Genomic DNA, 23359 nt, shown 5'->3' on the forward strand with positions numbered 1-23359 from the left:
AAGATGGGTTAGCTATGTAGCAATTGCGGGAAAATATGTATCAATTTAGACTCAACAAAAATATAGAAATTTTAGAAGTAAATTGAAATGTGAAGCAACAGAGATAGGAGAAAATGGAATTGCACAGAATGCTGTAGAATTTAGGGAGTTGGAAGGTATATTAATTGGCTAGGGCCACCATAACAAAGCACCACAAACTGGGTGATTTAAGCTGCAGGAATTAATTTTTTCACAGGTCTCACAGGCTAGGAATATAGGATCAGGGTGTCAGCAGGGAACCAAACCACTCTTCTGAGCCCTCTCTCCTTGGCTTGCAGATGGGCATCTTCTCCGTGTCTTCACATGGTGTTCCCTCTGTGTCTTCGCCCTAATCTCCTTTTCTAATAAAGACATCAGTCGGACAGGATTAAGGCCCACCCTAATGGTCTCACTTTAACTTCATTGTCTCTTTAAAGGCCCTGTCTCCAAATACAGTCACTTTCTGAGGTACCTGGGATTAAGACTTCAACACATGAATTTATGGGGGACATAATCAGCCCTTAACAGAAAAGAACTTGTCTGATTTAAAGTGGAATAGAAGAAACCATAAAGGAAAAAGCAGACATGAAAAATAAAGATTAAACATTTTATTATGTCACAAAAATTAAAAAATATAAACTAAAATTTGGGATAAATATATACAAAGAATTAATACCTTTATAAACCACTCACCTAAATTAATAAAAGTACTATTATTCTAATAAGCAGGTAAAAACATGAACAAATAATTCACAAAGTGGTCACTGAACAAACTTACAAAAATCTATTACCTTCACTTGCAATGAATATTAAAGCAAAATACCTATTTTGCCTTTGAAATGAAACAAGATTTAAACAATACTACTATATGTTGTAGGGAAGGATGTAAAGCATCAAACTGTGCTGGCAATAAAACCCTTTTCCAAATCAATTTAGCAAAATGTATCCAAACCTATAAATGTGTGATTATATTTTTAACACATAACCCCAATTCTAGATATTTAGTCAATGAAAACAACACAAAGTAGGAAGTCCTAATTGAGGTACTACGTAAAATAGGGACCTGTCCAATAATGAGGGAATGGTACATTCATTTTGTGGACTATTATGCAGCCACAGACAGTGAAAATAATGAAGCTGCATAATGATACAGAAAGTGTTCAAGAAAATAATAAAAACAAAAAATTATGTGTACATTATGATTACAATTATAGGAAAAGATTAAGAAATGTATCAAAAATGCTTTAGTTGTTTGTAAATGGAGGCATTAAAAGCTTTGCTCTTCCTGTTATCTGTTTTCCGTAAGATGTTGCAGTATTTTTAATAAAGTTTAACAATTTAAAAATAAATTTTTGTAAAAAATTGGTTCCCTTTTCTAGTCCTGGCAACGCATATTAGCAACTTAAGGAAAATGGTACTGATATCACTATGGCTATGTTTTTACATTATAACAAACAAACCAAACTACTGAAAAACCTGGTGGAGTGGGCAGAAATTATCTTTTTTAAAAATGATGTTTGGCAAGTATGAAAAGTATTCCAGGGCTGGGTGAAATCTTAGAAACCATTAATCCAGTGTTTTCCCTTTTGGATTCACAAACCATTTTCATAGTAGTATATAATCTTTCAAAGCCCTTAGAAATTTTAATAATTATTTCATTGTGTGATTTTGTAATTTTGTGTAGAATGGAAATTTTTGTGAAGAGATGTAACTTTAAAGAAAAAGTATTTTATTTTAGATTGCTATATTATTTAAGATAGCATTGTAAAATTCATCTTTATATAATCTTTACAGTATTTGGAACAAAACATATACAAGAAATGCTTATTTTCCATTTTACAATGATACCCACTATTTTACTTCTGTAGAAGAAAATAATTTATTTTGAAGATTAAATTTATTTTAACATTGAAACAAGGCTATAACACAGCATCAGAAATACACAAAAAATTACTCAATTCAATTCTTAACATTTTCTCAGTACCCAGCTTGTGTAAGAGAGCGTGTCAGTATCTGTGGTTTCCGACAGGTACACAAAGCAGCCTCTGGCCTAATTTCCAAAGCTAATGTTAACTTCACATAATCAACTGTGTTACTGAATACTCTCCTAATTCACAGAAAACAAACTCAAATTAGTACTTCTCAAACAATTAGCAGAGTGAGAAATTTTTATTCACAAAAACGAAATGCTAAGTTAGACAAAATTGCATATATATTTTCCCTTTTTAAACATATTTTAAGATTCTAGATGTCTCTTGGTGAGCTACCTAAAAACAAACCAACAACAACAAAAAATCCCTGAAAAGGATTGTATTCAGATGTGATTAAAACTTGCCTTGAGACAAATTTACAGAATTATTAAGCTCTTCAGTAACTTGTAACCTTATGCTGTGGTCTCAAAGCACCCAAAAATAAATTTATGACTAAGAAGTAAAGGAATCAAATTGCATTACAGTTAAAACCATCAGCATAGACAGAGGTGGCTGGTTGAGTGACTGAGTCATGAGTATAATGGAGTATAAACTAATGGAGGCTCCACTAATGGAGTATGAACTTAGAAGCCCTCAAAGTTTTGTTTTGAAAGTAAAAAAATAATAATAACAAATAACTCCTTTAGACTGATTTAAAAAAAATAAAGTCATGGAAAGAGAGATCAGTACTTTGGATGATGATATCAACCTCCCGAAACATCTCTATGATGTCCATAACCCCAACTTCTAACATAACCTTGTATGGCTGAATAAGGTATGAGACCAGAGAAGTGAAGTGATTTGTCCCAGGGCACTGACAACAATTAATGTGGCTTCAGTTCCCTTTTGACAGTGTCTGTTAGATATGTTACCTTCCCAGTCACAAAAGCTGCCTTCATTTGGCTTATGAATTCAAAAGCAAAATATAATGGACACAATTGGATAAGAGAATTATCCTGAATTATACTAAATTTGCTTTTAATGATCATAATATATATGTCATTTCTAAATTTTTCTAGTACACAAAACTCTTTGAAGACACTAGATAGTATTTTACATAGTTCCCTTTTTTATTTCAAATATATGAATCCAAGCTTCTCATGAGATAGAGCGGGAAATGAGACAAGACTCATGCCATTGTAAAATCTACTTAGCCTGCAAAAAAGCCCCAGGTTATCTTTAATTTAATCTATATGCTGTTTTTCCTCTTCCTCCAGCACCTTAATCAATTAAGTAACTTTGTAATAAGGATGAGAGATGGACCTCCAGAGTGTAAATGGACCTATGTGGATGAAGAATGCTGAGATCCAGATCAAAGAAGTCACCTAAATTACCCTATTCTTAAAACAAAACTTCAAAGGAATTATAAATCATCTGTATGCATCACAACTTATGCCAACTCTTATCCAAAAGGCCCTATAAAACCCCAAACCCTAAACCCTTACATGTGCCTCCTCTTTGAGGTTACCTGTGTTTGAGGGTGTACTGTCTCTGCAAATAAGCTTTCCTGTTGCATAAGCCTATTGCACTTTGTTTCTGAACTCTTTTCCATGATAAAGATAATAACTCTCCAACCTCCACCTCTGGTGTAAAGTGTCTTTGTCACTTTGCTATTTCATTCAGCTCTCTAGTCTTAACACAATCCTTTTCTCTCTCCTTGTTTTATTTCAGACCAGTGGAGAAGTGGAAGTTCTCAGAACATAAAACTCACTCCTTCCAATGTTTCCCAGCTCCCCCAAATCCTAGTGTGGTAGGGATACAATTCCCAGGCTGTGCAGATCAAGCAGACACTGAACACCAAGTGAACTGCCTTTAGGAATTGGCAAGGGATTTGTTCTATGCAAAGCAGGAGTTCAATGAACTTTCCTTTCCTCGCTCTATTCTTTGCTCTCTACTGCCTGCATGGCTACTGACATTTGCTTCTACTCTTGCTTTAATGAATTCCTTCCATGCTGGCACTTGTTTGATCTGACTGACAATTCTTTTTCCATCAGAGTCAAGAACCCTCCAGGGTCTGAATTGAGGTTTTGCCCAGTGCATGGGAAAAGACTGCCCCAGACGCGGCTGCCTGGCAGCACCAACATATTGTGAATTCCATCAAATCAATGGCAAATTTGATACCAAAGTGCTTACAAAGTGCCAAACATTTTAAACAGTGAACTTAAGCAGTTTGAGTGTTACCTCCTTTCCTTTATGTTATCTGTAACTGAAAGAAAAACTAAGAACAGCAAAGTGGTAAAAAATTAAGAGATATTGGACTTTGATAATTCTCTAATTGATCATAAGCACCTGAATGTCTTTTGCTAGACAACTTGTTTTTGACCCTGTTAAAATGTTTCCTTCTCTGAGTTGCCCCACTGACTTCTTTGGCCTTTGCTTTTAGACCCAAAAGCCCTGTTACAACCATGAATGAGGCTAGGACTTGCTGGCTCAGAACTCTTATTAACCTCAAAGAAGTATTAACTCTGACAGCCATCCCCTGAGGTAATCTTCACCTCCTGGTCTCTGTGTTACCACAGTAATACCTATGTTTTAGGCCTAAGAGCAAAACCTGAAAAGATTTGGATGTGGTGATCCACTGAGGAGATACTCTCAAGAGAAAAGGATGTAGAATAACAGGATAAGACAGAAGGAAAAGCTAAACAAAGATTCGGTCACAGCTGGTGTCTGATTTCTGCCTAAACCCTTCCAGAGCACCAACTCCACCAAAATGATGGGCCTATTTCGAGACAGGGGACCAGCATTTTTTGTCTCCAGACCAGTCATTTGGCCATTGGTATAGGGATGGGGAGGCAATAACATCCAGCTGAGGGTGCCCTAGGGAAATAGATGGCTTTGAACTGTTAAGGAGCCAAGGCTCATGGTATCTGGGAGATGCCTGCACTGGTCCATTAAAGGGGATCTGGGCAGGGCATCAATAGTGTTCACCACTCCTTAGCATCATATTTTCCTTCTTGACTACTACCTGACAATTATGAAAGAGGAAAAAAAGGAAATGTTAAGAACATAACAGTTTTACATAAGCATAGTAAATAAAGGAAAAGCAACCTATGTTGAGAGCTCTACAGCTGTGAGAAGCATGGACTAAAAAAAAAAAAAGGATGTATGTACTCAGAGGGTATAGATGTTAGGAGTTTTATTTTCATTCAAGACTCCAAGTCTTGAATGTCCTCAGCTGAATCTGATGCTTTTTCATTCAACATTTCTATTTTTTTCAGTTTTATGTAGAAAGTGTAATTGAAATGCTTTGATAAGAGAAAGGATGTGCATCATTGTAAGTAAATATGGCAAGAGATGCCTCAAAAAGATATGGAACACACCTTCAGTGGTGTTGCTTGCACATGATTTTCAGGTATACAGCCACTTTTCTTTCCTAGTTCTTCCCGCAAACATACCCTCCAAATTCAGAAGGTGCTAATAGACAAAAAAATCAGTTGTTGATATCTTATTTAGCATTAAGGCACCAGAAGCAGAAATAAGGAGAATGCAACAAAATAACAACCCTGCATAACCCCTAACTTTAAGAAAATTCACCAGCCCACTGATTAAATTCACATTTTTGAAAAACAGGAAAAGTTAAGACAAAAAGCAAATAGTATGTACTTTAGAAAAATCTTTATTATTTTGGACAATTCTTTGAAACTTAAATATGCAATGTAATTATATTTTCTATTAACCCATTTCATCATTAAGTTTTTCACTCAAGGCTCAAAGTTTCTAGGATTATCAGTGATGCCAAAATTTCTAAGAAAATCTCACCAAATCATAGCCAGTTATAAAATTTCTTCAGTTTCTAGTAAAAAGAAGTCTCTTTAGCACTGGGGAAGGAAGTCATACTATGTAATGATGGCATTTTTATTTTTATTTTGTTGTCAGTTCAGTTGGTTTCAACATTTATGGAGCACCTACTACGTACCAGGCACTGTACTAGATGCTAGAGACACAAAGATATATAAGTCATTGTCCCTGCCAAGGAGCTTATAGTATCTTGGAGGCAAACAGATAGTACAAAGATGTAGAGTTTATTCTAAAATGGACAGAAATGTCAGTAATGTAGTAATATTGGGCCTTTAAATACAATGGCCTGTCATTGTTTATAATGTCAAGGCAGACAATTAAAATGAAGACCATTTTCATGTGATAAAACAATAAATCATTAAGATCTAACTTGTAAAGATTCACATAAAAGTAGTTAATACTAAAAATTTACACCATAGTTTTTCAAGTATTTCATACTTAGAAATATTATTGCCCACATTTGTGCTACAGTCAAAGCCATAATTCCAGGTTACTGAATCATTCACATCTCAGCATGCTGGGATTCAGTTTCTCACTGAGTTTATGAATTAGAACGGCTAACTCCTCAGTTGCTTGGCTCTTGTCCTCCAGAAGTTCATAACGAAGGCTGGAGATATCTTGTTTAATTTCTTTCAATTCACCTGTAGTATTTGTATTTAAAAACATACAATTGGTAATTTGCTCTTTGGATTTAGAAAAGAACAAGGAGTGAAATTCATACAATATGAACACATTGGCTTTATAAAGTCCAAGGTAGTTATTTCAGATTTTTCCCTTTAAAATGTTCAATACCAGTCTTTAAAAATATGCTGACCTTTGAAAAAAGTTATAAAAATAGTCCAGCTATGTATTTAATGGTAAAACTCAGCTAAAGTATTTCCTGTGGTTCATCTGACTTTTAACACAGGGTGATTTCCCTGTTAGTTGATCTACAACTTCGGTGTTTTCTTTCTGTCTACAGGGAGTCCTTCAGGTTCCCTAAGCCATAGGATTGACTTCTACATTGATCATCTTTCATTGCTAGAATAGAAGGGGATCCTAGTGAAACAAAACTTTATGAAAAATGAATCAATCTATTTAACAAGCAATACTCACATGGAAGAAGTAAATTTCAAATCAAGTTTGAAGTAATGGAAGGGAAGGAAAAACAGTAGGGGTGTTGATTAAGTAAGGTGACAGTAATAAGCATGAAGCTGAAGAACTGTATGGCACACAGAATCAGTGTATAAGGAAATAATAAGCAATGGTGAAATTAAGGCGTTTAGATGTGTTACTACTGGCAGTGTATACATACATGGAAGTCTCCATAGAAGACTTTGGCTATTAAATACAAATATTCCCATAATTCACTTTGGCAGGATTTTGAACATATGTTGATTGCAATTAAAAACTGGATTCTCTTGCAAATGACTATAATGTAGATAAGCCACTGTCCATGAAAGGCAGGACTTTATGTTGAATAAGAAATGATTCTTCAAATCACTGGTATCCTAACATGCTTTTACAATAGAATCACTTGTAAAGCATACTTTTCATTACATTTCTTGGCATTTTTGTGATCCTCTGAAGTACAATTTCTATATTCTTTCACTACACAAAAGCTGGAATATTTTTTTAAAGAAATTCTAACTTTTCCTCAAGAAAACACACAAAACATCTATGGATTATTTTGTGGGGGGGAAGAAAAGCTCTTCTTCCTTTCCTATGTGGCAATATAGAAGGGATAAACTGATCTAATTTGAAATCACAAGACCAGTCTTTGGTGAAGGAAATGGGTTCTGACATCATGCAGTATCATATCTGGACCACAGCCCACGGGTGCTCTTTCACCTCCCTACTGCCATATAACCTTCTTCCTTGTGTTTGAGTTATGGGGAGACTATACACTGAGTGTTGTACTTAGTCTGTCAACATAGAGAATGAAAATTACTCAACCCCTTTGGTCTTCAGTTTTTCCCTTATTTAACAAGGAGGTTAATCTGTATGACACAGTTCTTAGACTTTTGTTCAAAACTCCAATTTCTCATTAATTCATTTTCCTTCTTTTTGATGCCGTCATGGCTGTTCAATTCTCTCCAACCACTTAGTAGTTAGTTTTTTTTGAGCATTTAACATGTGAATGTATATTATTTCCTTTATAGAGGGCAGGCAGAGGAAGGGTACCATCAAACTTGCTTCATCAAATTTTTTTTATTTTTAATTATTAATTATTTATTATTTATTTTATTATTATTATATAATTTTTTATTTTGATATCGTTAATGTACAATTACTTGAACAACATTATGGTCACTAGACTCCCCCTATTATCAAGTCCCCCCCACATACCCCATTACAGTCACTGTCCATCAGTGTAAGATGCTATAGAATCATTGCTTGTCTCCTCTGTATATACTGCCTTCTCCATGTCCCCACCCCCCTACATTATGTGTGCTAATCGTAATGCCCTGTTTTCCCCCTCATCCATCCCTTCCCACCCATCCTCCCCAGTCCCTTTCCCTTTGGTAACTGTTAGTCCTTTCTTGGGTTCTGTGAGTCTGCTGCTGTTTTGTTCCTTCACTTTTTTCTTTGTTATTATACTCCACAGATGAGTGAAATCATTTGATACTTGTCTTTCTCCACCTGGCTTATTTCACTGAGCATAATACCTTCTAGCTCCATCCATGTTGTTGCAAATGGTAGGATTTGTTTTCTTCTTATGGATGAATAATATTCCATTGTGTATATGTACCATATCTTCTTTATCCATTCATCTACTGATGGACACTTAGGTTGCTTCCATTTCTTGGCTATTGTAAATAGTGCTGTGATAAACATAGGACTGCATATGTCTTTTTCAAACTGGGCTACTGCATTCTTAGGATAAATTCCTAGCAGTGGAATTCCTGGGTCAAAAGGCATTTCTATTTTGAGCATTTTGAGGAACCTCCATACTTCTTTCCACAATGGTTGAACTAATTTACATTCCCACCAGCAGTGTAGGAGGGTTCCCCTTTCTCCACAACCTCGCCAACATTTGTTGTTATTTGTCTTTTGGATGGTAGCCATCCTAACTGGTGTGAGGTGATATCTCATTGTGGTTTTAATTTGCATTTCCCTGATGATTAGCGATGTGGAGCATCTTTTCCTGTGTCTGTTGGCCATCTGAATTTCTTCTTTGGAGAAGTGTCTGTTCAGATCCTGTGCCCATTTTTTTATTGGATTATTTGCTTTTTGTTTATTGAGGTGTGTGAGCTCTTTATATATTTTGGATGTATCAGATCTGACATTTATGAATATATTCTCCCATACTGTAGGATGTCTTTTTGTTCTTCTGATGGTGTCCTTTGCTGTACAGAAGCTTTTTAGTTTGATATAGCCACACTTGTTTATTTTTGCTTTTGTTTCCCTTACCCGGGGAGATACATTCATGAAAAGTTGCTCATATTTATGTTCAAGAGATTTTTGCCTATATTTTTTTCTAAGAGTTTCATGGTTTCATGACTTACATTCAGGTCTTTGATCCATTTTGAGTTTACTTTTGTGTACGGGGTTAGACAATAATCCAGTTTCATTTTCTTATATGTAGCTATAGAGTTTTGCCAACACCAGCTGTTGAAGAGGCTGCCATTTCCCCATTGTATATCCATGGCTATCATATATTAATTGACTATATATGCTTGGGCTTATATCTGGACTCTCTAATCTGTTCCATTGGTCTATGGGTCTCTTCTTGTGCCAGTACCAAATTGTCTTGATTACTGTGGCTTTATAGTAGAGCTTGAAGTCAGGGAGTGTAATTCCCCCTGCTTTATTCTTCCTTCTCAGGATTGCTTGGGCTATTCGGGGTCTTTTGTAGTTCCATATGAATTTTAGAACTATTTTCTCTAGTTCATTGAAGAATGCTGTAGGTATTTTGATAGGGATTGCATTGAATCTGTAGATTGCTTTATGCAGGATGGCCATTTTGACAATATTAAATCTTCCTAGCCAAGAGCATGGGATGAATTTCCATTTATTTGTGTCCTCTTTAATTCAAGAGTGTCCCGTAGTTTTCAGGGTCCAGGTCTTTCACTTCCTTGGTTAGGTTTATTCCTAGGTATTTTATTCTTTTTGATGCAATTGTGAATGAAATTGTTTTCCTGATTTCTCTTTCTGCTAGTTTATCATTAATGTATAGGAATGCAACAGATTTCTGTGTATTAATTTTGTATCTCGCAACTTTGCTGAAATTAGATATTAGATCTAGGAGTTTTGGAGTGGATTCTTTAGGGTTTTTTATGTACAATATCATGTCATCCACATACAGAGACTGTTTAACTTCTTCCTTGCCTATCTGGATGCCTTTTATTTCCTTGTGTTGTCTGATTGCCGTGGCTAGGACCTCCAGTACTATGTTGAATAAAAGTGGGGAGAGTGGGCATCATTATCTTCTTCCCAATCTTAAAGGAAAAGCTTTCAGCTTCTCGCTGTTAAGTATATTGTTGGCTTGGGTTTGTCATATATGGCCTTTATTATGCTGAGGTACTTGCCCTCTATACCCATTTTGTTGAGAGTTTTTATCATGAATGGATGCTGAATTTTGTTGAATGCTTTTTCAGCATCTATTGAGATGATTGTGTGGTTTTTTCCTTCTTTTTGTTGATGTGGTGGATGATGTTGATGGATTTTCGAATATTCTACCATCCTTGCATCCCTGAGATGAATCCCATTTGATCATGATGGATGATCTTTTCAATGTATTTTTGAATTCGTTTTGCTAATATATTGTTGAGTATTTTTGCATCTATGTTCATCGTGGATATTGGTCTGTAATTTTCTTTTTTTGTTGTGTCTTTTCCTGGTTTTGGTATTAGAGTGATGTTGGCCTTGTAGAATAAGTTTGGGAGTATTGTCTCCTCTTCTACTTTTTGAAAACTTTAAGGGGGATGGGTATTAGGTCTTCACTATATGTTTGAAAAAATTCAGCAGTGAAACCATGTGGTCCAAGAGTTTTGTTCTTAGGTAGTTTTTTGATTACCAATTCAATTTCTTTGCTGGTAATTTGTCTAAACAGATTTTCTGTTTCTTCCTGGGTCAGCTTGGAAGGTTGTATTTTTCTAGAAAGTTTTCCATTTCTTCTAGGTTTTCCAGTTTATTACTGTATAATTTTTCACAGTATTCTCTCATAATTCTTTGTATTTCTGTGGTGTCTGTGGTGATTTTTCCTTTCTCACTTCTGATTCTGTTTATGTGTGTAGTCTCTCTTTTTTTCTTGATTAGTTTGGCTAGGGGTTTATCTATTTTGTTTATTTTCTTGAAGAACCAGCTCCTGCTTTCATTGATTCTTTCTATTGTTTTATTCTTCTCAATTTTATTTATTTCTTCTTTAATCTTTATTATGTCCCTCCTTCTACTGACTTTGGGCCTCATTTGTTCTTCCTTTTCTAGTTTCATTAATTGTGAGTTTAGACTGTTCATTTGTTCTTCTTTCCTGAGGTACACCTGTATTGCAATACATTTCCCTTTTAGCATGGCCTTTGCTGTGTCCCACAGATTTTGTGTTGCTGAATTATGGTTGTCATTTTTCTCCATATACTGCTTGATCTCTGTTTTTATTTGGTCATTGATCCATTGATTATTTAGGAGCATGTTATTAAGCTTTCATTTGTTTTGGGGCTTTTTTGTTTTCTTTGTGTAATTTATTTCTAGTTTCATACCTTCGTGATCAGATAAGTTGGTTGGTACAATTTCAATCTTTTCGAATTTACTGAGGCTCTTTTTGTGGCCTAGTATACGATCTATTCTTGGAAATGTTCCATGTGCACTTGAGACGAATGTGTATTCTCTTGATTTTGGATGAAGTGTTCTGTAGATGTCTGTTAGGTCCATCTGTTCTAATACATTGTTCAGGGACTCTGTCTCTTTACTTATTATCTATCTGGTTGATCTGTCCTTTGGGGTGAGTGGTGTGTTGAAGTCTCCTAGAATGAATGCATTGCATTCTATTTCCCCCTTTAATTCTGTTAGTATTCGTTTCACACATGTAGGTGATCCTGTGTTGGGTGCATAGATATTTATAATAGTTATATCCTCTTGTTGGACTGACCCCTTTATCATTATGTAATGTCCTTCTTTGTCTCTGGTGACTTTCTTTGTTTTGAAGTATATTTTGTCTGATACAAGTACTACAACTCCTGCTTTTTTCTCCCTGTTAGTTGCATGAAATATCTTTTTCCACCCCTTTACTTTCAGTCTGTGTATGTCTTTGGGTTTGAAGTGAGTCTCTTGTGGGCAGCATATAGACGGGTCTTGTTTTTTAATCCATTCAGTGACTCTATGTCTTTTGATTGGTGCATTCAGACCATTTACATTTAGGGTGGTTATCGAGAGTTATGTACTTATTGCCATTGCAGGCTTTAGATTCATGGTACCAAACGTTCAAGGGTTATTCCCTTACTATCTATCAGTCTAATTTAACTCACTTCATGCTATTGCAAACACAACCTAAAGGTTCTTCTTTTATTTTTTTCTCCTTTTTCTTCCTCCTCCATTCTTTGTATGTTATGAATCATATTCTGTGCTCTTTGTCTATCCCTTTGGTGACATCTATTTAGCCTTAGGAATACTTCCATCTAAAGGAGTCCCTCCAAAATGCACTGTAGAGGTGGTTTGTGGTAGGTAAATTCTCTCAATTTTTTATCTGAAAATTGTTTAATCCCTCCTTCAAATTTAAATGATAACCTTGCTAGGTATAGTATTCTTGGTTCAAGACCCTTCTGCTTCATTGCATTAAATGTGTCATGCCACTCCCTTTTGGCCTGTAAGGTTTCTGTTGAGAAGTCTGATGATAGCCTGATGTGTTTTCCTTTGTATGTGATGTTTTTTCTCTATCTGCTTTTAAATGTCTGTCATTATCCTTGATCTTTGCCATTTTAATTATTATATGTCTTGATGTTGTCTTCCTTGGGTTCCTTGTGTTGGGAGATCTGTGCACCTCTATGGCTTGAGAGACTATCTCCTTTCCCAGATTGGGGAAGTTTTCAGTAATTACCTCCTCAATGACACTTTCTATCCCCTTTTCTCTCTTCTTCTTCTTCTGGTTACCCCTATAATATGAATATTGTTCCGTTTGGATTGGTCATACAGTTCTCTCAATATTCTTTCATTCTTAGAGATTCTTTTTCCTCTTTGTGCCTCACCCTCTTTGTTTTCCACTTCTCTAATTTATATTCCATTTACTGTCTCTTCTACTACACCTAATCTGCTTTTAAATCCCTCCATTGTATGTTTCATTTCAGATATGGAATTTCTTAATGATTGAATCTCCAACTTAAATTCATTTCTGAGTTCTTGAATATTTTTCTATACCTCCATAAGCATGTTTATGATTTTTATTTTGAACTCTCTTTCAGGCAAATTGGTGAGTTCAGTTTCATTAAGCCCTTTTTCAGGGGTTTGTGAGATTTTGGTTTGAACCATGTTCTTTTGATGTTTCATATTTCTGTGTGGTGCCCACTAGTACCCAGAAGCTCCAATCTCTAGAGCTGCTCAGCCCCTAGAGTGAAGCTAGTGTTTGTAGAGGAGTGGAGCTGTTGCCTGGGGGGAGGAAAGATCTGTTTCCTGATTCCCATCTGTGGTGCCTGTCTCAAGTGTCAGAGCCAGTGGGCCAAGCACACAGGTGTAAGCCTCTGTGCTTTGCATTTATAGCTGTTGTAGGCTGAACCTTCTGGCTGACCTGTCGCCAGTGCGGTAATTGCCGGTTTGCAAACCAGTGCGGGTAGGCTAGGAGGAAGGTGCAGCAGGCTGTGTGTCATAGTGGGGGGCCTTGGAGCTGAGTAGGCAGCCAGGGGGATTGGGCGCCTGAAGGTCTTCAAAGTTCCTAATCAGCTGGGCAGAGTGCGCCCAGACAACCTTGTCCAGCTCTCCCCTCCCCGGTGCAGCAAGCTCCATGCAAACCCCACTCCTTCAGCAGCTCTCTCGCTGCTAGGAAGCCTCTCAAACCGCCTACCTTTCCTTTGTCCCAAAGTGGCTGTGTGTGGATCCCCTCCTCCACAAATGGCCACAATCTGTCTCTCAAGCACTCCACCTGTCTGAGCTCCCCAGTGTCCAGAGCACCACACAGTGTAGGTTTCTGCTCCCAAAGCACCTCCAGGGCTCAGTGTTGAGCAGTTATGGGCTTCTACCCCCTCTCCTGCTCTGTTTCTCTTCCTCCCGCTGGTGAGCTGGGGGTGGGGAAGGGCTTGGGTCCCACCTGATAAAGATTTTCGTATGTTACCCTGTGTTCGTGAGGTCTGCTCTGTTCATGAGATCTGCATGCAGTCTGGTTCAGCCTTCTTTCTTGTTGCTGTTTTAGGGTTAGTTGTAGCAATTAACTATATTTTCATACTATTGTGGTTTGGGGAGGAATTATCCATCTCACCTCTCGTGCTGCCATCTTGAATCCCCCAGTTAGTTTTTTTTTTTTCCAAGGAGGTTATCGAACAACTGATCAGATTTCTGCTTTCTCAGCCTGTCTCCCTGATACGTGTCTAGGTCGCCACAAGTGGATTTTTGCTGGTGCTCAATCATGCATTCATAGATATCTTTTTTACATACATATACCACTGGATTGACTCAGGTTTGCAAGAGATTCCTTGTATTAATCAAGCAATGGCTTCAAACCCATCAACAGTTTCATTTAGTTTAGCTCTTTCTCATCAGTGGAGAGAAAACCCAGGGGCATCTCATTGTTGTTGGAAACTGTAGATTACGTTTTTAGGGCAACATTTCTCCCAGTATCATTTTTTTCCAACTTTGGACTGGTGCTTTGGTCTACCTCCAAGCCCCTGATGGAAAAATTTTTATAGTCCAGACAGATGCCCTGCCTAGGAAATGCCTAGAAAAATAGGCACATTTAAGTAAGGAGCCAAAGGGGAAAATGAGGGGCAAAAGAGAAACTCCCAGATGAGAAAAATGGTTTTGAGATCTTTCTCTAGACAAGAAAGTAAATATTTTTCTGAAAAAATGTGGATTCAGTTTTAGCCAACCATTATTTTATCTGCATCATTGGAAAAATATTAAGTAAACTCACTGAAACGGATTACCTTATATACTGTAGTAGTTTTAAAACTCCCAGAAAGATGTCAGCCTTTACATTCTAAGCACCAGGGCATTCTGGGTAGATATAAATTGTCTCTGATTGACACTTTCAATAAATGTTTCTTTAAGAAGACTGAGTTTTAGAAGTAACATAAGGTTCCCCTTTCAGTCTTAGAGGAATTCAAACTGTTACCTGAGACTGTATTTTTAGTGTCCTTCAATATGAAGTTTTTCAAGTTCATTAAGCTAGTTGTAAAAGGATGTTTCTCAAGTTGGAGATGCTTACCTTCGTTAACTTCATCATTTTCTTTGTCTACTTGTGCTTTCAGAACATACCGCTTTATAAGTCTTTTCATTATCTGCTGTTGGATAAAAAGAAATGACTATGTCACCAATGATACACATAAGTAAACTGGATCTATTCTCCAAAGAGCCCTACATACCTGTAAAGCAAACACAATTCAGGGGAGAGAAATTTTATATAACTATTTATAGAAGTATCAGCCAGATTTCAGAACTTAATCCTTTTTCACCTAGTACTGACTCTTAACTGCATAATCCCCATTCTCCTCAACTCCCCTATCCAATGGAAGAAGCTTTAAAAAAAGTTGGAAGATTTCAATTCGCAGTTTCTTTCAACTAATGATTTCTTTTTAAGGTATGTCGATACTACATTATCATCTATAGACACTACCTTATTTCTCACTGTTTAAAAAAGTATATGACTATATGTTCAATACAGAGAATTTGGAAAATACAGAGAAGAACAAAAGAAATAAATGAAGTCATCAATTATCTCACTATCCAAAAATAATCACTGTTGTCATTTTGGTGCCAATATCTTTTCTTTCAATTGCATACATACTAATTACTATGTATTATATTTTATGTTTTCTAAATACCATATATTCTATTATAGTATATGCTTTCTTCTTGTAGTAATATATATTGTGAATATATTTCAGTCTAAACAAATGCTTTTATGGGATAATTGTTAACCACATGGAAAAGATTAGAGCCCTACTTCATACCATACACACAAAAATTAATTCCACATACATCTTAAATATGAAAGACAAACCTTTTAAATAACTTAAAAGAAAGTGAAGGAGAACATATAAGTTCAGTATAGAGCTGGATGTTTTTTAAACAAGATAAAAATTCTAATTACAATAGAACAGATCAATAAATTCAACTTCATTACAATTAAAATGTCATTGAAACTTCTATTTATAAAGATACCATACGGAAAGTGAGAAGGCAAGCTACATACTGGGAGAAAATATTGGCAAAACTTATAACTGATGAAGAATGTGGATCCAAAATACATGAGGAAATTTAATTCAATAAGAAAACCTCAATTAACCCAATAGAAAAAAATGGGCAAAGACAGACATTGCACAGAAATGGGAATATGAATGGTCAACAAACACATAAAACAACCTCAAACACTTTTCTTGGAAAATACAAATTGCAAATAAAAGGAGATATAATTTTAGATCTAAAAAGCAAAAAATAAATCTTATAATGCCAAGTGTTGGAAAGGATATGAATCAATGGAAACTATTACACTGTACAGGCATGAGTATAAATAGACAGCTTGGAAAAGCAATTTGGCATTATTTGTTAAAGATGACATTTGCATACCCTTTCACCAGAGAATCCACTCTTATGTACAGAGCTCAGAGAAAGTTTACTATGTGGAACAAAAGACAGAAACAACAATGTTTATAGCAATCTTGTCCAAAACAGAAAAAGAAAGGCAAAACAAAACTGGAAACAATCTAAACAAATATCAAGGGGAAAACAGACAAAGTATGGTATACCATACAATGTAATCCCGCGGTGTTCATTAATGAAATTAATTAATGAAGTTAGTAAGCCATAGTCACAGCAGTACAGCTAGATCTTAGAAGCACAAATGTTAAATGAAAAATTCAACTTGTGGACTTCACAAGCATGTAACTATTCTAATAAAGCTCAATAACAAGTAAGTTTACATAATGCTTTTTAGGACTATCTCTATATGCAATTAGCCTATATTTGAAAAGAAAACTAGAGCAACAGAATGAGAAACTTCTGGATAGCAATTACCCCTTAGGAGGAGGCAAGGGGTTGGGCTAGAGAGCAGCAGCCAACTAGAGGCAATGAAAAGATAATGTTATCATTTTCAGGCAAGTGCGGGCTTCGGAGATATGCCTGTGATTATAATTTATTATGTGTTATGCATATTTGTATGCATATATCAATATCACATTAAAAATATAATAAAGAAAAGGGGAAAAAAGGCTTGAGCTAAAATGAAGGTATAGTGGGAATGGAAAGTACATGTCAATTTTAAAGAAGCAGAAATTAATGAAGCTAAGTAACCCATTAGATGTCTAAGTCAGTAAAAGGGAGAAGTCTAGGATGACTCAAAATTTCTGGAGGGAGCTCAGGCTATTGAGAAGGAAAAGTCGATCTTTCCAGTTACAGTAAAATAGAAAACCTATTGAATTCTGTGGAATCTAGACCCCAGGGAAGACTCAGGGTAGATCTTGGTGGACTAATTCATTCATTCACCAAATGTTTACTGAAAGCCAACTCTGAGGCAGGTACCATACTAGGTGCTGGGGAAGCAACAGTGAACACAATCCCTACGCCAGGAAATTTCACTGGAAACATTCACTATGATGATGGAACATGTCAGGGATCTAATTAAATTTAGGGGACAGTGAAGGCAGATTCTTATAGAAAGAAAATACAAAGAAATATGTATTAGTTAAAAGCAGCTTGAAAGACAGTTACACAAATTGGTGGGAAAGAGAAGACTACCAAATTAGTGGTGAGACAACATACTATCCATATGGAAAAGTTCTAATTAGATCTCTACCTCACATTATATATAAAACACTTTTTAAAAAGTCAAATGAACAAAAGATCTAAACATGAAAAGCAAAATTTTGAAATGAATAGGGAAATATTTCTTGGAAAAGATAAAGGAACGGATAACCTAGAGGAAAGGATTGATAAATCTGACTATTAAGACATTTTACAACTTTTTACATGAATGGGGTTGTAATGAATGTAACCTTATAAAAACTTTAGCTGATAGAGAAACTGAGAATAACTCAGGGATTATAAGGGTCTTGTTTAGAATCAATCAGAAATCCTATCTATACAAAAAATAAAACTGCTTAAAAATTTAGGTGAAGCAGAATGGGTTTGGAGTAAAAAATTTTTTTTAAATCTCTGAATTTGCCCTTTATTAACTGAACTTAAGGTGTTTAAATTATCTAAGCTCCCATTTTCTCATCTATAAAATAGGGGCAATAAATACTCTTAAAGGATTGTGCAGGTTATATAATTAAATGCATATAAAAGCCTAGTTCCTGCTTCGAAAAACTTAGTTCTTGTAAATATTGTTTATAAAGTTTCAAGACTAAGATATCACTACCCACATTCCTTAATACCATATTCTGTAAAATTTTACTTAACATTATACAAAACTATGCTTACAAAACATCCATGAAAACTTACATTTACTGCCAGAAAGGAAGATGATAGGAAAATAAAATATATTTTTAAAGTTCACATAGAATTCAGGTTCCCTAGAAATATCTTGTACAAAGCAACTCAGATTAAAGTCCCTCATTGAAGGGATTAAACAAATACGTAGGCATATTCATCTTCATTTCATCTTTAAACTACAAGGAAAATTATGGTTATGGGTACAGGCTTAAATTCTTTCCCTTTAATATTCAGTGTGTTTTAAGCTTCCCATACATCCCACTAAAAATTTCCCCTTAATATTTATTACTTAAATATACTTAGCCACCATTGCACTAAATTTGAGCTTCTCAATAAGGCAAGAAGACAGCTGATGTTGGGCTGAAATCACTATTTCCACAGGTAATAGTTCATCCTTAGTTCATGCTGGAAAGATAACTCATGTGAATTCCAAAATGATAGGCAGCTCAGAGAAGGGGCAAAGTTATCCATTTGTACTCTATTAGGTAGCCTGTATGGTGAATCTTAGGCGGTACTGCTTAGCCATTAAGAAAGCAGGCTGCAAGCACAAATCACCTGGATTTGAATGTGACTCCATTATTTAGAAACTGTAGAACCTTGGTGACCTACTCTATATAATGGAAATGTTAGAATCTTACTTGTAAAAGATATAATACAAGCAAATTATATAAATGTAGGTAAATTATTTATAATACAGGTAAATAGTAGGTGCTCAATTAATCTATTATTCTCTCATCATTTATGCTTCTGTAAAGCAAATCTTGATAAGCTGATCTTCATAATGATGGTGCTATAAGCAAGGATCATGAAACTCATGAAATGAATAACATTACCATTAACTAAATTTCCAACTGATTCTTTAATCAAAACCAGTACCAAAAATTTAATTGACCAATAACAGATTCATCTTTTCCCCTTCTTGGTCAAATTGCTAACTAATGCACCAGAAGTCTAGAGCTTAACTTCCACATTCCACAAATCCCCAATAATTCTTCAGATTTCTTGGTATGATACTGTGAATCACTCTTTAAGGTAGACATAGTGACTTTGTAGAGCGGCTATGGATTTTCTCTGTCCATGGTATGGCAAGCTACTTGGTACTTACCTAAACACTAGCTTTTGCAAACAAATCTAAATTCACTTCTCAGCCATTAAGACTGGGAAAAGGACTGAGATGTGGTGCTTTGATATGTGGGCCAGTCCTTCCTTCCCTAATAGTATGAAAGCTTTTCTTTTCACTTGCTCATTTTTCACTCATTCAAATTCAACTAACAATTGCTAAGTACTCTATCTGGTACTTTAACATTCCTTTTCTCATTTAATAGTCCAGAGAAGCCAAATTTGACCATCATCAGTAGGTCCTATAATATGAATATGAGGAATCTATAAAGTATGAATGTAAGGTAATGAGACTGATTTGGGCCAACTTAAAGAACTAGAAGTAGAGAGAAGAACTTTAGAAAGGGGACGGACCTTGGAAGTTACGTATCTTTCAGATGTTCATGACTCATTATGAGATGCCCTGACAGATCACCATTGCTCAGTCTCTGAATAAACATCCATGATTGAGAGCGTGCTCTTCCCAAACAGTTGCTCAAATCTATTATTCGATAACTGTAGCTATAAAAGAAACAATACAAATTGCGCCAAAATCTGTTTCACTATACCTTCTAACCACTGGTTCAAGTTCTGTTCTCTAAAGAAACAGAGAATTTAAATTCATTTTTTCCTCTGCTTGATTGTCTTTCAAATGTTCTCCTCCTTGAGGTTTCCCCAAGTTTCCATACCATTTTATTTATATTTCACCTATACTGCACAGCTGTTAGGCAGGAAAACAGATATGAGAGGGGTGGAAAGACATTAAGGCCCATAAGCCCACTAGAAGGGACTCAAAGAGTTAACCAGTTCAAAAATAAAAAGCTTGAAGGCCAAGAGCAACTTGACCTAGAAGTTTGAATACTCTCCAGATAAAGAAAAGTATCTCAGCATAGCCTATGTTTCACTGTGTCAATTAGAACATGTACTTTAGCACCTGCTAAAAGGCCCAGCTTATTCAGGAAAAATTTTATCTTAAAGCTAAGATTGCATTTTAATCAAATGGATGGTGGCTCAGCCCACATTGGAGGCAAGGCAGACAGTCTTGATTGATATGCTTCCAGACAGAAGCTGATATCCTGGAAAGGAATCAAAGCAGTATATTTCTTGTGTTAAGTTAAAAAAGAAGAAACTTAATGTCTTATCAAAGATGAACATTCTGAGACCATTTGGCAGGTCCACACCTGGCCCTCTGTCACTTCCCTGAAAATCCTCAACCACCTTTAAAACCCCACACCCTAAACCCTTAGGTACACTCCTCTCTCTGAGGTTGCCTGCACTTTCTAAGTGCATAGCCTTAAAACTTTATCTCAACCTTTCAGCACGCCTCTTCTATGAAGTAGCTCACACTCCCCTCTCTCCAAGTGTGCACTTGATCTCTTTAAATAAATCCTAAACCTTTCAAGGAGCCTCTCCTCCCTGAGGTTTTCTGTATTTTTTCTCTCTTTAAGTAACTCTAAATGAAACTTTTACCCTGCTTCATTACCATGTCTCTGCCCTTCAATTCTTTGTTGTGGTGGGGGACAAAACCGAGGAAAATACACAATGCCTCCCCTAACACAGCCATATCACAGGGTTGTGTGAATGTTCACCTACTTTCTTTCCTTCCTTTACTCCCCACCTCAGTGCTGCCCTTCCATTTCAGGGGAGAGATCTTTGAAGGCATGGACTGTATATCTGTGTCCTAACCTGGGACCATGCATAATCAAGGGTGTCCTGAACGTCTCCTGAAGCTCATTGTGAGTGGAGCTTAATGTGAATGCCTCATACAGCCTCCGCTAGAGAAAAATCGCTATGTTCTTCCAGTAAAACCAAGCCAGCTATAGTAGCCTTCATGGATTGGGCTGGATACCACCATATGGGCCAAAGATAGTCCCAAGGTAGTCAAAGATGGCCCAACACTATCTGGGCCAAAGGTGTTCCCAAGCCAAAGACGGCTGTTAAAGCAGAGCTGCCACAAAGACACCAGAGAGAATAAGACCCAAGAAACTACAGCCCAACTTCTGTGGGTTCTTACAAAAAGTTCCCATGACACCTTAGCATATCTGTGTACTTTTAACGTGAACTAGCACAAGTATTCATCAGCAGAATTCAATCATAGCTATCCCTCCAAGTCTATGTTCTCCAGAAAAATCATCCCTAGCTTTTCAACAACTTCATTACACACATAACAAAAAGTACCTCAACATGCTAGTAGTAATCAGTGTAAATATAAATAATACTGCCATCAATGAAAGCATTTTTGAAACTCTTCCTCTGTTGCACCTGGAGGCACATTGGAATCTCTGTCTTTGAAGTAATTGTATTAGAGAGGAAACACTCATTTGGGTGCAAAACACACAAGGTGAACTGATTGGTGATAGCCCTGGGTTTTTGAAGGTGGATGTAACTTTTTTTAAAAATTGAGGTACATGCATTAAAATGCACAAATCCTAGTATGTACCTTGATGAATTTTGACATGTGGATGTGACTATTTTAGAAGAAAATATAAAGTCACAAGGCATTGATTCTTATTAATAGGGTGAATAATGAGCTGAGTTCAGTAATGAGAAAAAATAAAGCAAAAATTGTGACATATACACTAATTATAAAAGTAATTTTTTAGAGATTTTCCAAAAATATGCTAAGCTGTGGTAGCACATTAAAACTAGTGTATCCCAAAGGTCACCACACTGAAGGAAAAGTCCCCATTTAGCCAATTAAGATCTGGAATTTCTTTAAGGTAAGTCATACCTTCATACTGCATGAAACAAAAATCCATGACAACTAAACCAACTGTTATTATCACTCATGGAGTTCATAATAAAGACATTTTATCTAAATGTAAGCAAGGCATTTCTATGACATTTGACTGGTGTGCAAACTTTGAGAGCTGACTGAGACTTTTCCCCTCAGTTTCTTTTTCTCTGTCACTTTTTGAGAGCCATACTTCCATCAGTAGAAGACTGATACATTAAATACAACCACATCATGGAATATAATGTATCGATTAAAAGTAAGGTTTTGACACTCAGTGTGCCAAGAAATTTTGCAGAATTTGCAACTTCCAAGAGAACTTGTCAAGAAGACAATTATACCCATTAACTGACATCACCAGTCATTATAAAAATCACTTGATCCACATTCTTTTGATCTTGTACATATCAGGAATCTAAAGATTTGACATTCAAAATGATCAACCAGATAGAAAACAGAGGATTATATAACCTCTTCTGAGTTGGAAAATAGTGTTCAAATGTCACATCCAACATCACAATGCAAAAGATATTTTAAAGGAGTATTGATGAAACAGGATAGACTGAGAATCTACTTGACAATGAATTACTTGGAGAAATGTATCAAGTCTTCATACTGCAAGAGGATTATTCTCCTAATATCCCATTCGTCCCCCTGGTTTCTCCAGCTCAAGGTACATGAAAGTGTTCTTTGGAAATTGTGGCAATTTTTTGCTTTCAATATTAATAAGGAATTTTCTTCCTCTACAAAAAATTGAAGGACTTGGACTCTGATTTCCTAAGGCCCCTCCAATTAAGATACTAGTTTCTTAGTTCTGTTCCTCCCTCATAGTCCATCAGAAGAATATAATTCTACTCTCTACTCAGACACCCAAATACACACACATGAACACAGAGAACATATATGGAATTATATACAGATAAAGAGGTATGTCTAATAATGCTTACCTGGTAACGAGTTGGCTGATTGAGAATGCTGTTAAAACTGTGTGACTCAAAAACTCTTGAGTTAGACTGAGTGAAGAGGTTTAACTAGGAAAAAATACAATTAACCTAGTAAATTAGAATACATTCATTTGGAAATCAAAAATAAATAATCTACTTTATTCTCCTTGATTACATTTCTGGAGTCCACATTTCCAAGGAACATTTTGTGGAAGTTGAATTTTGTAAGTGATTTAATATATTTCCAA

The 23359-nt window shown here is 35.9% G+C and overlaps 1 protein-coding gene across 6 annotated transcripts in view; it reads right to left on the minus strand.

Moving 5' to 3' along the window:
* Positions 1-4807: 4807 nt before the first annotated feature.
* TRPC3 (transient receptor potential cation channel subfamily C member 3) overlaps positions 4808-23359 on the minus strand; it is a 62994-nt gene continuing 44442 nt past the window's right edge. For 2 of the 6 annotated variants that reach the window (XM_036923005.2, XM_036923010.2), the window contains 3 exons: positions 23115-23198; positions 15112-15187; positions 4810-6427 (listed from right to left, as the gene is read on the minus strand). In XM_036923005.2, the coding sequence (XP_036778900.2) occupies positions 6285-6427; positions 15112-15187; positions 23115-23198 (303 nt within the window). In that variant the 3' untranslated portion in view covers positions 4810-6284. Of the gene's footprint in view, positions 6428-15111; positions 15188-23114; positions 23199-23359 lie in introns of all 6 variants that reach the window. The other 4 variants (XM_036923004.2, XM_036923007.2, XM_036923003.2 and 1 more) reach the window with 4 other exon arrangements.

The sequence above is a fragment of the Manis pentadactyla genome, chromosome 5, assembly GCF_030020395.1.
Source record: "Manis pentadactyla isolate mManPen7 chromosome 5, mManPen7.hap1, whole genome shotgun sequence".
NCBI classification, from domain to species: Eukaryota; Metazoa; Chordata; class Mammalia; order Pholidota; family Manidae; genus Manis; species Manis pentadactyla.